At 45.9% G+C, this 14,334-nt stretch overlaps 1 protein-coding gene across 1 annotated transcript in view; it reads left to right on the top strand.

Annotated features, from left to right (window-relative positions):
* alk (ALK receptor tyrosine kinase) overlaps nucleotides 1–13,928 on the top strand; it is a 794,509-nt gene extending 780,581 nt beyond the window's left edge. Inside the window, exons 25-30 of the mRNA XM_079527540.1 lie at nucleotides 210–302; nucleotides 6,882–6,983; nucleotides 7,386–7,520; nucleotides 10,999–11,089; nucleotides 11,678–12,201; nucleotides 12,319–13,928. Coding sequence (XP_079383666.1) covers nucleotides 210–302; nucleotides 6,882–6,983; nucleotides 7,386–7,520; nucleotides 10,999–11,089; nucleotides 11,678–12,201; nucleotides 12,319–12,871 — 1,498 coding nt within the window. The 3' untranslated portion in view covers nucleotides 12,872–13,928. The remainder of the gene's footprint in view (nucleotides 1–209; nucleotides 303–6,881; nucleotides 6,984–7,385; nucleotides 7,521–10,998; nucleotides 11,090–11,677; nucleotides 12,202–12,318) is intronic.
* Nucleotides 13,929–14,334: the final 406 nt, after the last annotated feature.

Genomic DNA, 14,334 nt, shown 5'->3' with positions numbered 1-14,334 from the left:
AGTCAATTCTCATACTTGCACCTCTAGGCCTATAACAAAGAATGTATGCATTTTATGCGAATCCCTGTGATTAAATATAGTATACACAGTACATATACACAGTACATACAAGTTTGGTTTAGTACTTTTTTTGGCCTCTATACCGGATGCTACATGCATGCGGTTAGTTTGACAGCGTTGATTGATTTCTTTGCCTCCACCCTTTCCAGGGACATTGCGGCTCGGAACTGCCTGCTGACCTGCAAAGGCCAAGGCAGAGTGGCCAAGATCGGGGACTTTGGGATGGCGAGGGACATTTACAGGTATGCTGCAAACAACACGGCACTGCACAATGTACAGTAGATCAGGGGTTGTCAAATCTTTTTGGCCCAGGTGGGTACGCCTTGAAGGGGAGATTTGTTTTACCTCATCCACGCAACACCGACAAGCATGTACTTTTGCTCCTCTACAATTATTTGAAAACTTTAGTGACTAGTTACTTTGTCTAGCTCAAATCTAGCTCAAAATCTTTGAATTATTTTGTGGGGTCCCGGGGACCCTCGGGGGTCCTTGAGAAGGTTCCAGGGGGTCCCCAGCTAAATTTGTTAAATCAATTTGGGGGTGAGTGAGAACCGGAGACTGCCCATAAGTCCGACCTCCCGTTAGTCCGACCTACGTGGCTGGTTAAGACTGAGGTGTGGACGGTTAAGACTGAGGTTAGGTTTAGCGACCTACGTGGCTGGTTAAGACTGAGGTGTGGAAGGTTAAGACTGAGGTTAGGTTTAGCGACCTACGTGGCTGGTTAAGACTGAGGTTAGGTTTAGCGACCTACGTGGCCGGTTAAGACGGAGGTTTATGGTTAGGGTTTGGGATAGTGTTAGTTCGGAATTATGGGAGGTCGGAATATTGAGAGGTCGGACCCTGCAGTAGATGGTGACATGGTGTAGGGCAGTAATGAGTTAGCAGGGCATAAAAATCGCACTTTAACCCTATACACTCACAATACGCTCACAATGCGTCAACGTGACAACAGTTTAACATCGCACATCTTGCATGTGGGTCCACCTGGCACTAATTGACACTAATCAGACTAATTGGCACTAATCAGGCGGGGGGTCCAGTGTACGGCCAAATATATTAATCTGGCCAAATACATTTGAGAACCAATGGTGTAGTAGGGGACATTTCTGCAACTGCAAGTATCCCGTAACATCCTAATAAACAGTTGTTACATAAGCACATACAGTAGCAAGGGGGCACATTTCAATAAAAGGCCACAAAGCTGTACATGCATGGTGTCCGGGGAAATCTCTATTGAGGTTCTCGGAAAACATAAGGACACAAAATGCGACGGAGCTGTAATTCCGTCTCTCCGGTGCTAATAATCCGTGAAAATCCCCTAACGGCGCGGAAATGATTCTCAGCGCTCCCATTTGTAAGACAGACGCTTTCAAATGACGGCATTTAAAACACTCAACACTCCGTCAATCAAGCCATCGGGGGGAAAAGGCACCAAACGTCTTTCATGTGGCAAAGAAAATGAGAGCAACGGAAGTGTGTCACAACATCCAGCTATGTCAACATGAGGCGCTCAAGCTGCCGCCTAAAGACGCTCTAGCAAGAGGGAGAGAGAGAGAGGAGCGTCTACTGGGCCTGCGAGCGTGGAGGAAGTCTCTTATGCGACTCCCCACGGGGAGACTCGTTGGAACACGTTTCGTTGCTGCCGGGGCGGAAACCTCATATCCAGTAGTGGAAAAAGTGTGCACATTTTTTATGTTTAACCTTGACCTAAATGGGTTAAGTAACAGTATTAATAAGTAGAAGTACTCTGTAAGTAAATTACTCAAGTAAAATACAAATACCTCAAAATGTTACTCATGTACAGTAGCCTACTTAAACACTTTGACTACTAAACCCGAGTTGCTCGAGTTGATTCATTGTAGAACACTTTCCCTGCGATTCGAGAGTTGCCCGAGTTATGTTTTCATTGTTTAATCCACGTTTTTAATCAGTTTTAAGTCATACGGGCAATCCACCGGACAGAATGGGATGTGAGGCGCGTTTTGATGACGTCATCGCAAAAAGGTCCGTCGCTCCGTCAAGCAAAGGGTTATCACATTCCCTGCCAGTTAATAATGAATTAATTAGTTCGCCCCAGCCGCCCTGCCGAGCGTTTTTGCTTAAGCCAAAAAGTACCCCAGGTCGGGATACGGACATTAGCTCACGGATAAGCAATAGCGGAACGCGGACCACCCGAGGCGTGATTTTATTTTTACCGCGATCAGCGACGCGACCTGAATCGGCCGTAAATGTACACCACTGCTCGTATCTCCATATATGAACGTTTTTTATAAAATAGCCGATCTACAAGCTCACAGCGCACCACGTTGTGACCCGTTGCGGAAGCTAGTTTGTACATCGGCTATTTTTAGTATTTTAATTTATATATTATAGGTTTTGGACATACAAGGTTTCCACCCGACAGAAACTGTATTTGATTTAAGGGTTTTGCTCGTGTCTCACTGTTTTGTTTTGTTTTGTTTATTCCGTTTATTTATTCTGTTAGCCTGGAAACGTGAAGAAACGGGGGAAAATTAGGAGAAAAGAGAGAACATTTGGGACACTGTGTCACGTCGAGACTCAAATGTTGCTTCTCTTTTGTTCTTTTCTTTGTACAGATCTTATCATCAGGGTGCATTGTCATCAGTGGTGTTTGTTATTGTTGTTGAGTTTGTGTGTGTGAGAGCCAAGTGTGTGAGAGCCAAGTGTTTCAAATACAGTATATATATATAGAGAGAGAGAGAGAGCACACTAAAGGGTAGCGCGGTTCTGCCCGGAACAGAAAAATCCAAGGCGAGAATCGAGTCGAGTCGGGTCCAAAATATTGACTTGTCCCTCGGGCATGTTTTGGATCCGTTAACAATTGTCACCATCTAAAATGCATGGACCCGTATGGACCCGTGCGTGAGCACCCAAACACCTTTTTAAAAAGATTCAATATTATGCTTTAAAACGAGACCTGTGTGTTGTCCTTACATCTAAAATCTGCATCTGTTCTCGCATATTGAATGGGCCACGTTGGGCGTTAACAGCCCATTGTAACGCGGTCAGTCTTAAGCGCACTGCACAACAGCATGGAGGTAGCGAGGTCCAATTATTTGGGCTCACATGTACACTCTCTCTCTCTCTCTCTCTCTCTCTCTCTCACTCTCTCTCCACATGCCGCCATGATGCACATGACGTGTGTACTGTCATGTACTGTCCTTATACTTAGATATTACCAGTGGTGTAAAGTAACTAAGTACATTTACTTAAGCACTGTAAATACTGAAAATACTCAATACTTAAGTATTTCCAAAATAGCCCAAAAATAGCCCAAAATAGCCCAAAATAGCGGGACGCACGGCTCCGCCGCACGCCCCAAGGGGGGCCCTCAAATTTGCTCCAGCCCGGGGGCCCTCAGCAAAGTAAATCCGGCTCTGTTATCCAATCGATATACCTCCCAACATTCTCATTATTAACCCTTGGGCAAGGCATCAACACTATTTAAGGAAGCTGATATACCATGTTTATCCAATCAATACCTACTGCATCAGCCTCGTTATTCAGCAAGGCATACATACTATTTAAATGTATACAGGCTCCACACGCTTAGAATGTTATCAACCTATAATCACCAGTATGTTTTTATCAAGACTATTCAATGCAGCCATTATGGACATTTCCATATACTGCCTACCACGAGCTACTAGGAAATGCGGAAGTGAAATTACTGCCGCCAGCAAAAACTTTGTGAAACTGACTTACATGGCCGGTTAAAACTGATAGGGGGTTATAATTACATGGCCGGTTAAGAAAGACTAGGGTTAGGGTTAGAGTTAGGGTTAGATTTTGCCATTACGGTTAGTAATAGTAGGACAACGCGACAATGCATGGCTGACAACGTCAGTATGTGGTAAAGTCCATACTGGCTGCATTGAGTGGTGTCGATAACGGACATTAAATACGGAGATAACATCCAAAACCGCTCTAAATGTATTCAGTGTTGAAATTTTGAGGTATACTTTACTTGAGTATTTACCTATATTCCACTACATCTGAGGGGTGAAATTGTTCTTTAGCTAAGTTACTTTGTATATGTATTATTATTTCAAAACATACTGTAGGCTACATCAAACAATTAAGCCCAATATGTTTTTATAGGCCTTATAGTTTATGTATTCTTAAAATAGCCAATCTACAAGCTCACAACGTGTCACTGTGTGACACACGGTTATTTCCAATGCCAATACATTCGTACTTTTATTAAGGTAAATGTCCTAAAACATGGTTTCTTAACTTAGCATTTTTACATTGTGGTATTTCTACTTTTACTTGAGTAACACGAGCGTCAGAGTACTTCCACCGCTTAGTGTGTCCCCGATCCCACAGCACTGAATAAAATCACTGGAATAAAATAATAATAATAATAATACTCGAGCGACGCATGGCACTAAATAAACCGGAGAGAGATAGGAGCGGACGGATTAGAAACGATAAAAAGCAAAGACGAGAAAACGATAAAAAGACGAGGCGAGAAGATGGTGCACAGATCAAAAGACACATTCTAAATGACATTTGAAGTTCACATCGCTGTTGCTGTGGTTACCAACTGAAGCGGAGGAAAAAGGAGAAAAAAAGAAAAGGGAAAAAAAAAACTCACAGATAATAATATTCTGCAATGAATTCACCATTCCACACTGACCCCCCCCCCCCCCCCCCCTATATCATCATCATCCCACTGATCCAATCTGTACTCCCCCCCCCCCCCCTCAATCCCCCCACCTCCCCAAAGACGTGAGAACCTTTATCGTTATCTCCACCGGAGAATACAAGGGATTCCTTTCAACAGGTCTAAGGTGTGAATCTGAGCAGGGTTTTTTTTTCCTCCTTCTTTTTCTATTAAGCTCTTTCTCTCTCTCTAAAAGCTGGAGGAGAAATGATCTTGGGTGCGTGCTGATCTGATCGTCACTTTTGATAATAGCCCCGACAGTAGGACATCTTACACCGCTCCGAGGCAGACTTGGAATGAATGAATGCAAGCGTGTCTGCTCAGAGACCTTTTACTTAGTCCGCACGACAGGAAGGTGTTTAACCTGCACTTCCATATTCTGGAGGGAAAACATTAGCCAAAAATATTAAAAAAGGCTTGATTGATTGATTGATTGAATACTTTATTAGACAGAAATGCAAAGAGCAACAGCGTATGCAGTCAAACACTTGGTCTAAAAGGATAGCACCAAAAATAAAAGTCCTGGTCTTGTTACAAATACTTTGAGAGACAGCCAACTCCATCCTCGACCGCGGCGAGTCGTCTTGACCTTGGGCCTTTGGTCATGACCTGCCTCGACCTCCTGGGCTTTCGTCGCGACCTGCGCCCCTTTTCCGCGACGTTCCACCCGTGCGCCATGACGCATGGTGGCCCCTCCTGAATACCTTTGGCAACGAGATTTGGTGTAGACAGAACAAAGCAGAGTAGTACAGAGGACGGATTGGACAATTCAGGTCAAGTTGACCAAGTTTAAGTGGTCAATAGTTGTACGTGTCATTGGGCAGCAGTGGCTCAGGAGGTTGAGCATGGTCTACTCCGTCATCGGTGTATGATGTGTGCGTGAATGGGTGAATGTAATGCACAATCTACTTTATGTAAAGCACCTTGGATAAAGGCACCATGCATTTACCATTAAATATATTACTGTTAAGTTAAAAAACTTAAAAATAGCTAAACCCCATATCAGTGGTTCTCAATTTCACGTTTTAATTTCACAGACCGAACCAAATGAAACCCAGGGGTATGTTATTTTTTTCCTGCTACACACCAAACACCAAATTCCTTAGCCAAAAAAAAAAGCCAATCTAAAGCTCAAAACAGGCCGTGAAGTGATCACGATCCATGTCGCTCGACAAGTGTAGGTACAAAGTACAAACTAAGCACAACGTACAAATTAGCTGTAATTGGACAGGCTCAATCTCAATCTCTGATAATGAGCTAGCTGGTCTGGCTGCCAAAACCATCATTTGGCATTTCTCTTCTGCTGCATAGTAGAAAACGTCTTTTAGCCTCTGTGATCTCTGTCTATTAATATATTACTCCATTTATGTTGGCTAATAAGACAATAGGAATCAGTCAGAAGGTATAAATCATTAACAGACTTAAGATGTTGGCGAAGGCCCAAATTTGTTCTTATAAGCCCAGTTTTAAGACCTGAATCTCTGTATAAAAAAAGTTAAAGCTACAATACAGAATTTGATGAATAACATCTTATTTTAACCAATCTGTATACTAAAGTAGGCCTATGTTAAAATGGCACTATGTAACTTTTTTTATGAATACATTTTAATTTTGTCCAATCGGTATGGTAGAGTAGGCTATGCCAATACAATATACAATTGGGGTGGCACAAATTTTGACCTGATGGTCAAGATTGAATTTATCTCCTGGTACCAGGACCCCACGTTGAGATGTATTTGTTACAACAAATCATATATCATGAATAATTATTTTGTGTTGGTGTTTTGCAGCAGCCTTCACTATATTCAAAGTGAGACTTTGTTTTTGCTGTGACGTTGGAATCTTGGAAATCCCTTTGGAAATAACTGTTCCACACCAGAGATTCCTGACTAATATCTACACAGTGATATTAGTCTGGCCATGCCAGACTAGTGAAAATAGCCCATGTCTCCAAACTCATGAAAAGCGTAAATGTGGTCTAATGATGTACTTACAAGTATAGACCGTAATCCTGTGTGTGTGCGTGTGCGTGTGTGTGTGTGTGTGTGTGTGTGTGTGTGTGTGTGTGTGTGTGTGTGTGTGTGTGTGTGTGTGTGCGTGTGCGTGTGCGTGCGCGTGTGTGTGCGTGCAGGGCCAGTTACTACAGAAAGGGTGGACGTGCCATGCTGCCAGTGAAGTGGATGCCACCGGAGGCCTTCATGGAAGGCATATTCACCTCTAAAACGGACACCTGGTGGGTACAACCTCTGCTCCTCACGTACAAACCAGGGGACGCAACGCCCGACGCCCGTGACCGTCCGAAAGTGCCACAAACCTGACCATCTGACAATGTCACATCCCTGCAGACTGCCTGTGGTGTCACGACCCTGACCCTCATTGCAGACGCTCGCTTAAATGACTTTTTTTCCCCCAGTCATTTCATGAAGACATCAAAGAAGTTAGAAAACAAACAAGTAGTATGAATAGCTGATCTATAAGCCTAAGCGGCGGCGCGTAGATCTGCTATTTTCACTAGTTTGTGTCCCGGGCAAATGTCTAATTCTGTTTTGGGTCTTGAGCTAAAACATTTGGGAACCACTGATTTATGCTTTGCTCTCTCTCTCTCTCTCTCTCTCTCTCTCTCTCTCTCTCTCAGGTCGTTCGGGGTGCTGCTGTGGGAGATCTTCTCGTTGGGCTACATGCCGTATCCGAGCCGCAGTAATCAGGAAGTGTTGGAGTTCGTCACCAACGGCGGAAGGATGGACCCTCCCAAGAACTGCCCTGGGCCAGTGTAAGTGGCTACTGTACACATGCACACAGTATTTTTGAGGGGTGCTAGCCACTTCACACGTACAGGTGTGATTTTCAACCTTATGTTCATATAATTGGTCCTCAACTATTGCCAAAATAACTTTTGTTTCTAGAATTGGTTCCATTCTAGATTCTTGGAACCTTTGGTGCTTTTAACGGAACCGGCAGGCATTTTTTGGTTCCAGTTTTGCACCAACTTTTAGGGTCCTGATTCTGAACCAATTGATTTTCAGTGGAAACACTCTGAACTGGTTCAATATTAGCAGCAAATAAACACAGGGCAAATATCAGTCAAACGTGCATAGTACGCAAGGTTATTGCACATTCACGGTGGAGATACTAGGAGATTCAACTGTTTTAATTGCATGTATGCTGATGATCTGGCAGATCATCAGCGTACATGCAATTAAAACAGTATCATGCTATGTCTCACGCACGCACGCACGCACGCACGCACGCACGCACGCACGCACGCACGCACGCACGCACGCACGCACGCACGCACGCACGCACGCACGCACGCACGCACGCACGCACGCACTGCCTGCTGTCCCTCACGAGGCTGGAAATGTTATCCCATGTGGTCCAATTAATCATTGCAAGCACACACACACACACACACACACACACACACACACACACACAACAGCATGCAACAGCTCGTTCACTGCTATCATGCAGGCGAGTGTAAAAAAAAAAGGAAGGAATGCCATGCCATGCCGCAAAATCCTTAGTGTTAATTTAACTCAGAGAGATAAAAAAATGTGTATCCAAAAATGGACCGGCGTGTATACAGTAACACAGAAACGCATCAATCAAGGGCTGGAGTTTAAAGTGCATGATATGCATGAGCATGCATGTTGACGACTACACACTAAACTCCTCAGTTGTTATTTAAACTCCTGAGTCTACACGTGTATTAAACCAAAGGGTGGAAAGCTTGTATGCCCAGACGTTTTCAGAAAATGGAAAATAACTTAGAATGAAGCTGTTTGCAGGCTGCTGTGTTTTTTCAGTAAAAGGGCAAAAAAACGCTGAGAAATACAGAAAAGAAACGCAATAGTCATGGCCGTTATAGTATCTGTTGAATTTGGCAGCCGCATCCAGCAGCTTAATTCTTGCTATGCAAAACCACAAGTAAGGTTTTTGTCTAGTGCAAACCTTAAGAAGAAAAAAATTATAATAATCCCAAAATAGCAGATTTACAAGCTCACATTGTGAGCTCGTACATATCATCTATTTTTACCACTTTAATATGCCGAAAGTAGGGCATTAATTTATGGAGGGAAAATAAAACATGACAAGTTGAAATATGGAGATGTGAGGGTTCCAGGTTGTCACTTTCAGTTCCTACTGAGTGTTTTGTACACATTACTCTCGCTCAGTTCTGACACACAAAGGCACACACATTACTCACATTGACGCGTTTGTATTGCTGTACTTCTGAGGACATGAACATTTCAGGACGGCAATTTCATAATGCCGTTTTAAAATTATTATTACATTATATTGCCATTTCTACACCCGTTTTATGACCCTTTAACTAAAGGTGAAAATATGAAGGATGTTAGCACGCAACTAAGTAGGCTATAAATCAATGCCTAACCAAAACTAAGCTAGCCTTAAACTTAACTCTACCCCAACCTCAGTCGTTTTCCTAATTGCAAGTCTAATCCTGGACAAGAAAATGGTCCTCACAAATGTCTATTTCTCAAATTCTACTATACTTGTGGGGACATTTGGCTCCAACAAGTAAAGTGATACACACACACACGCACTCGCGCGTGCGCGCGCGCGCGCGTGTGCACTGTGCATATATCACTTATCTCTCTATTTGACTCCCTTCAGGTAAGGATTGAAGCTTAATCCTCTTTCCATATGATACATTTTATTTATACAGTATGTGTGCAGTATAATACGTAGGCTATATATCTCGTCTCTGTCAGGCGGCCACCTTGTACCGGTATGTCCAAAGAACCTGTCAATCCAAAGTAGTTATTATTTACTCAAATCTCATTCATACTTTTCATTGAGTAATATAAATCCCACAATTTACAATTTAGGCATTTAGCAGATGCTCCTAATCCAGAGCGACTCACATTAAGCAAGAACAAAAAGCATGGCAATACATCACATACATAAAAAGTAGTTATCATGAACATGCGTAAGCTAAGAACGTAACCGTGGAATATCTATATAATGAAACTATACATATAAACCTGGCATCCTGGCATCCCTATTTTTGTGTTTATATGCACTGCAGTATTGATACTTTTACGTAAGTAAAATAATGTGAGTACTTTTTGCATCATGGTTCCATTTGTACACTCTCTGAGTTATACACACCCGTAAGGGTCAATTTGGAACCTCTTCAAGGAACCATGAAGGTACCTAGACCACACTTTGAGACCCACTGGTGTAGCAGTGTGAGTGAGCCAACATGCACAAGATCAGCACTCTGACTCTGTTCGTCTTGAAGGAACAGAGCATGTGTGGAAACAAGACAGCAAGGATTTGTTTGGGTGATATCCTTAAACCCTAACCGCACCAAAGGGTCAAGACGGTTTTAGCGTTGTCCCTGCGATGTGATATGTCCTGTTGCACGTCAACGCATGGAATTCAATGGCCCAAACCACACCAAAGGGTCAAGGCGGTTTTAGCGTTAACTCCTTGCAACCGTTTTGACCCAAGGAGTTGCATGGTGACCCTTTGGTGTGGTTAGGGCTTTAGAATAAGTGTTTGACTGCAGTACTCTGTACTGTTTACATTTCTGACTAATAAAGTATTCAATCAATCAATCAAAGCCTTAATTAGTATCATTGGTAAGACCTGTGGAGGAAGTAAAGAAGAGGCCCCAATTTCTTTCCAATATGGCTGCTGTGCATAGTTACAGTTAAAGAAAGGAGAAAAAGGCGAAAGAACAGTAAGTCAGTATCAGTCTAGATTTGACATCATCTTTCTGTGCTCCTCCACCTCCGCGGCAATCACTCAAGCTGGCAGCGGGGGTTACACTTCAATTTCTGCCTGAAGCTGAGAAAAAAAACCCAACTAATAATAATAACACTTTTTTCCATAGAGAGGTGTGTGCCACTGTTTGGCCTGTCAAGCACAGGCATGGCAGTGGAGGAGATGGTGATGATGACTGGCTTCTGGGTTTGACTGTAGGCGTAATACAAAAGAGAGGGAAAAATATGTGCGTGCGTGCGTGCACACGCTTGTATTTCCATACTTGTGAGGACTTAATGTCTAGAAATAGACCTTGTGAGGATAATTTCTTTCCTCGTCTTCACAAGAGAAACGGTTGTTTTTATAATGATTTGGGGAAGATTGAGGTTCGGTTTACGGTTAGGGTTATATATTTAGATGTAAGGTTTTATAGGTTGTTTTAAGTAGCAGCAGCAGCAGCAATACAAAGTAAACGCATGCCTACAATATATGTGTCTCTGTGTTCCCACCAGGTACCGGATAATGACTCAGAGTTGGCAGCATCAGCCTGAGGACAGACCTAACTTCTCCACAATCCTGGAGAGGATCGACTACTGCTTACAGGTAACACCCGATTGAACCCCCGCCTCCTGCCTGTTGACACTGGGAAATATACTGCCGTCATCACCAGTAGCACCCGGCTGCTGAGTGTCACTGCAGTAATAGTGCAATGTGTTGAACAGCCTGATGGTCGAGCCTGGGGAAGCATTCCTTTCAGGGTTTATGATCCGGTCGGGAGCAGATGATATCTTACGTCATTTTGTAGTCACTGGTTTGTATAGTCATCAGGCCGGAACCCTCAAACCGCATATCGGATCCGACACGTTTCTTCAAGTACTTCTTGGAATAGTTTGTTTGGTATATCCATCTTTTATTCCAACTCATGGTGACTATAGCGTGACTAAAAACAAACAGGGGGGGGGGGGACCAAAACAAAGCAACGCTTTGTTGAGTTTTTTATCATCGGGTCTAAACCACGCCTATAGACCGGATCGCACATCGATTTTAGTAACGCAGATGAGGCGTTCCTCCGAGACGGAAAGCCTGGTGGCGCGCGGTTATAGTCGACAGGTGGAAACGGCCTCGGGGTTAAATCTACTGTATGTTGATGCTCCTAACCCCCCCCCCCCCCCCCCCCCCCCCCCTCTGCAGGACCCTGACGTGGTGACCGTGCCGTTGCCCGTGGAGTACGGGCCGGCTCCGGAGGAAGAAGAACGCGTCCCCATGCGCCCCGACGACCCCTCGGCCGCCCCGTCCCTGCTGGTGAACGGCCAGAACCCCGACGGGGAGGGGGGTGGACCCCCGCCTCCTCCTCCCTCCTACCCCGCGGTGGAAACAACCCCGCGGGCGGCCGAGCCCTCCTCCTCCGCCGCCTCAGAGGCCATGAAGGCCCCGCCGCCCCCTCAGCCCTACCTGCTCCCCCAGCAGGCCCGCCCACCACAGACGTCGGCCTCCATCATCACGGCCACCACGGTCACATCCTCCTCCACGTCCGGCTCGGCGCTCGCCACCAACAAGGGCCCGCACGTCTTCGCCGCGCAGCCGCCTGACGGGGGCCACGTCAACCTGGCGTTCAGCCAGGGCGTGCCCCTGGAGAAGGACGGGGGCCACGGTGGCGGGAAGCCCACCAGCCTGTGGAACCCCACCTACGGCTCCTGGTTCCTGCAGCAGCAGCAGCAGAGGAAGCAGCAGCAGCAGCATCAGCAGCAGCATCAGCAGCAGCATCAGAGGCAGGCGGCGGGGGTGGCGGGAGGGCCGGGGTGCGGCGGCGGCGGCGGCGGCGGCGGCGGCAGGGTGCCTGGCGAGGGCCAGGAGCACATGGTGCACGGGCGGACGGTGGCGGAGGCGGCGGGCGCCCTGGGTCTGCAGCACCAGCAGCACAAGCAGTTCCAGCAGCACCACCACCAGCACCACCAGCTGCAGCTGCTGCACCACCAACAGCAGCAGCAGCAGCAGGGCATGTGCCGACCCCTGCTGCCTCCCCCGCCGGCCGCCGGCCAGTCCCCGCTGCTCTTGGATTCGACCACGCTGCCGCCGGTCCCCCTCTACAGACTGCGGCGCTTCCCCTGCGGGAACATCGGCTATGGCTACCAGGAGCAGGGCCTGCCTCTGGACACCTCCCACCCCGGCCCCAACAACAACCCCCCGCCGCCCGCCATCCAAGCACCCGCCGCCGCCACCTCCTCCTCGGGGCCCCTCCTCCAGAGGGGCGCCTCCGTTCCTGCCTCGGTGTCCCTGGGCCGCTCGGGCGTGGCCGAGGACAGCCGCCCGCTGTTGGTCACCATGGGGACGGTACAGGACCCCAGGTTGCCCAGGATGGAGGGCCATAACGCCACCGTGCTTTAGCCCAAAATGCCTACTTATACTACGTCCTTTGTCTCGGTCCCGATCCTTTAGAGAAACTGTGTATACCGGTTGCACAGGACGAAAACACTGTGTCTGGACAGAGGAACCCCCCCCCCCTCACACCCCCTCCCTCCCTCCCTCACACCCCTCGTCCTCTCTGGTCATCTCGGTGTGTCCCCCTTGTGCCCACGTTTGGAGAGGGACAGGCTCGCGTGTCGGATCTTGTCCCATGCAGCGATCTCTTCCAGTGGGGTGGTGTTTTAAAAATTGCCGGTGGATGCTAAAGCACATCAAGAGAACTTTGGAGAAAAAAATAATAATACAAAATAAAAAAATACTTTTTGGCAGACAAACGACTTATAGGCTAGTTTTTGAGTAAAAACTCAAACAAAAAAAACAAGAACAGAAACCTATTTTTTCAACGCTGGATGGAATATGAACGTGAGTGAGTTCAAGTTGAAGGGAAAGATGAGAGTTTGACTCGACACAGGAACGAGGAGAGGACCTTTTCATCCTTGGGAAATGGGACATGAGCAAGCATAATCTATTTGCCGTGTGTTTGCTATGACTGCCGTATGGACGAGTGAAGCAGCCTATCCTGTATAACCACGTTCCAACTACGAGGATACAAATTTCTATATTTTGGCAGATTGAAGACTCTCGATCATCGTTTTTTTTGGTCAGTAGTTTTGACCGTAGCCCTCCGCTGAGCTGACTCTGGCTGCCAGCCAACTTGTCTGTTCGATTCCCTCCTCGCAAAGCCAGGAACATCCAGGGGGCGCCATTTGGGTTTGGGCTTCGCGTTTAACCTCAATTTATGTTCATTTATGCACATTTTCGACACCTCTGAACGTTGTTTGCAGATAAATCTGATTTTGGATCGCCATTGAGTGCATCTCTATTCTCTATCCACAACCATACATCTATAGTCATGTGTTTTCTTTATCTGCAACCATTCAATCATTAGGCATTAGGCGTCCCTATTTTGGGCATAATAGGAGAACATTTTCAAAGGCGTTCATATTTTTCTTTTTTTATTAAAAAAAAAAAGTACGGCAAATAGTCGCTCTACAAGCTTACGACGTGTCAAGATGTGACAGAGTGAGCTTGTAGATCTCGCAAATGTTTTTTTATTTTATTTTATTTCATGAGGCTTAAGTGGTCACTTTTCTGCCACCCTCTCTAGTTCAGGGGTCTTCAACATGAGGACAACAGGGGGGGCCGCCAAATCTTTGTGCGATAGGAACCCTAGCATCCCTTTTTTGGGGTCGTCATTAGCCGAAAATAGCAGATCGGCTATGTTCGGCAAATAGGTTTTGTGAAGGGGGGGAAAGAGCAGATTAAGTACAAGTTCATTAAACTTTCTGAAAATACACATCAACATGAATCCAACTGATAGTGCTGTCAAACAATATGAAGTTATCTGAGAAATGTATAAGAAGGTTTAATCTACAATTTTATAC

This window comes from Electrona antarctica (assembly GCF_951216825.1).
Source record: "Electrona antarctica genome assembly, chromosome: 18".
Taxonomy (NCBI): domain Eukaryota; kingdom Metazoa; phylum Chordata; class Actinopteri; order Myctophiformes; family Myctophidae; genus Electrona; species Electrona antarctica.
Note: the sequence above shows the minus strand (reverse complement) of the source record. Positions and strands in the feature narration are given on the sequence as shown.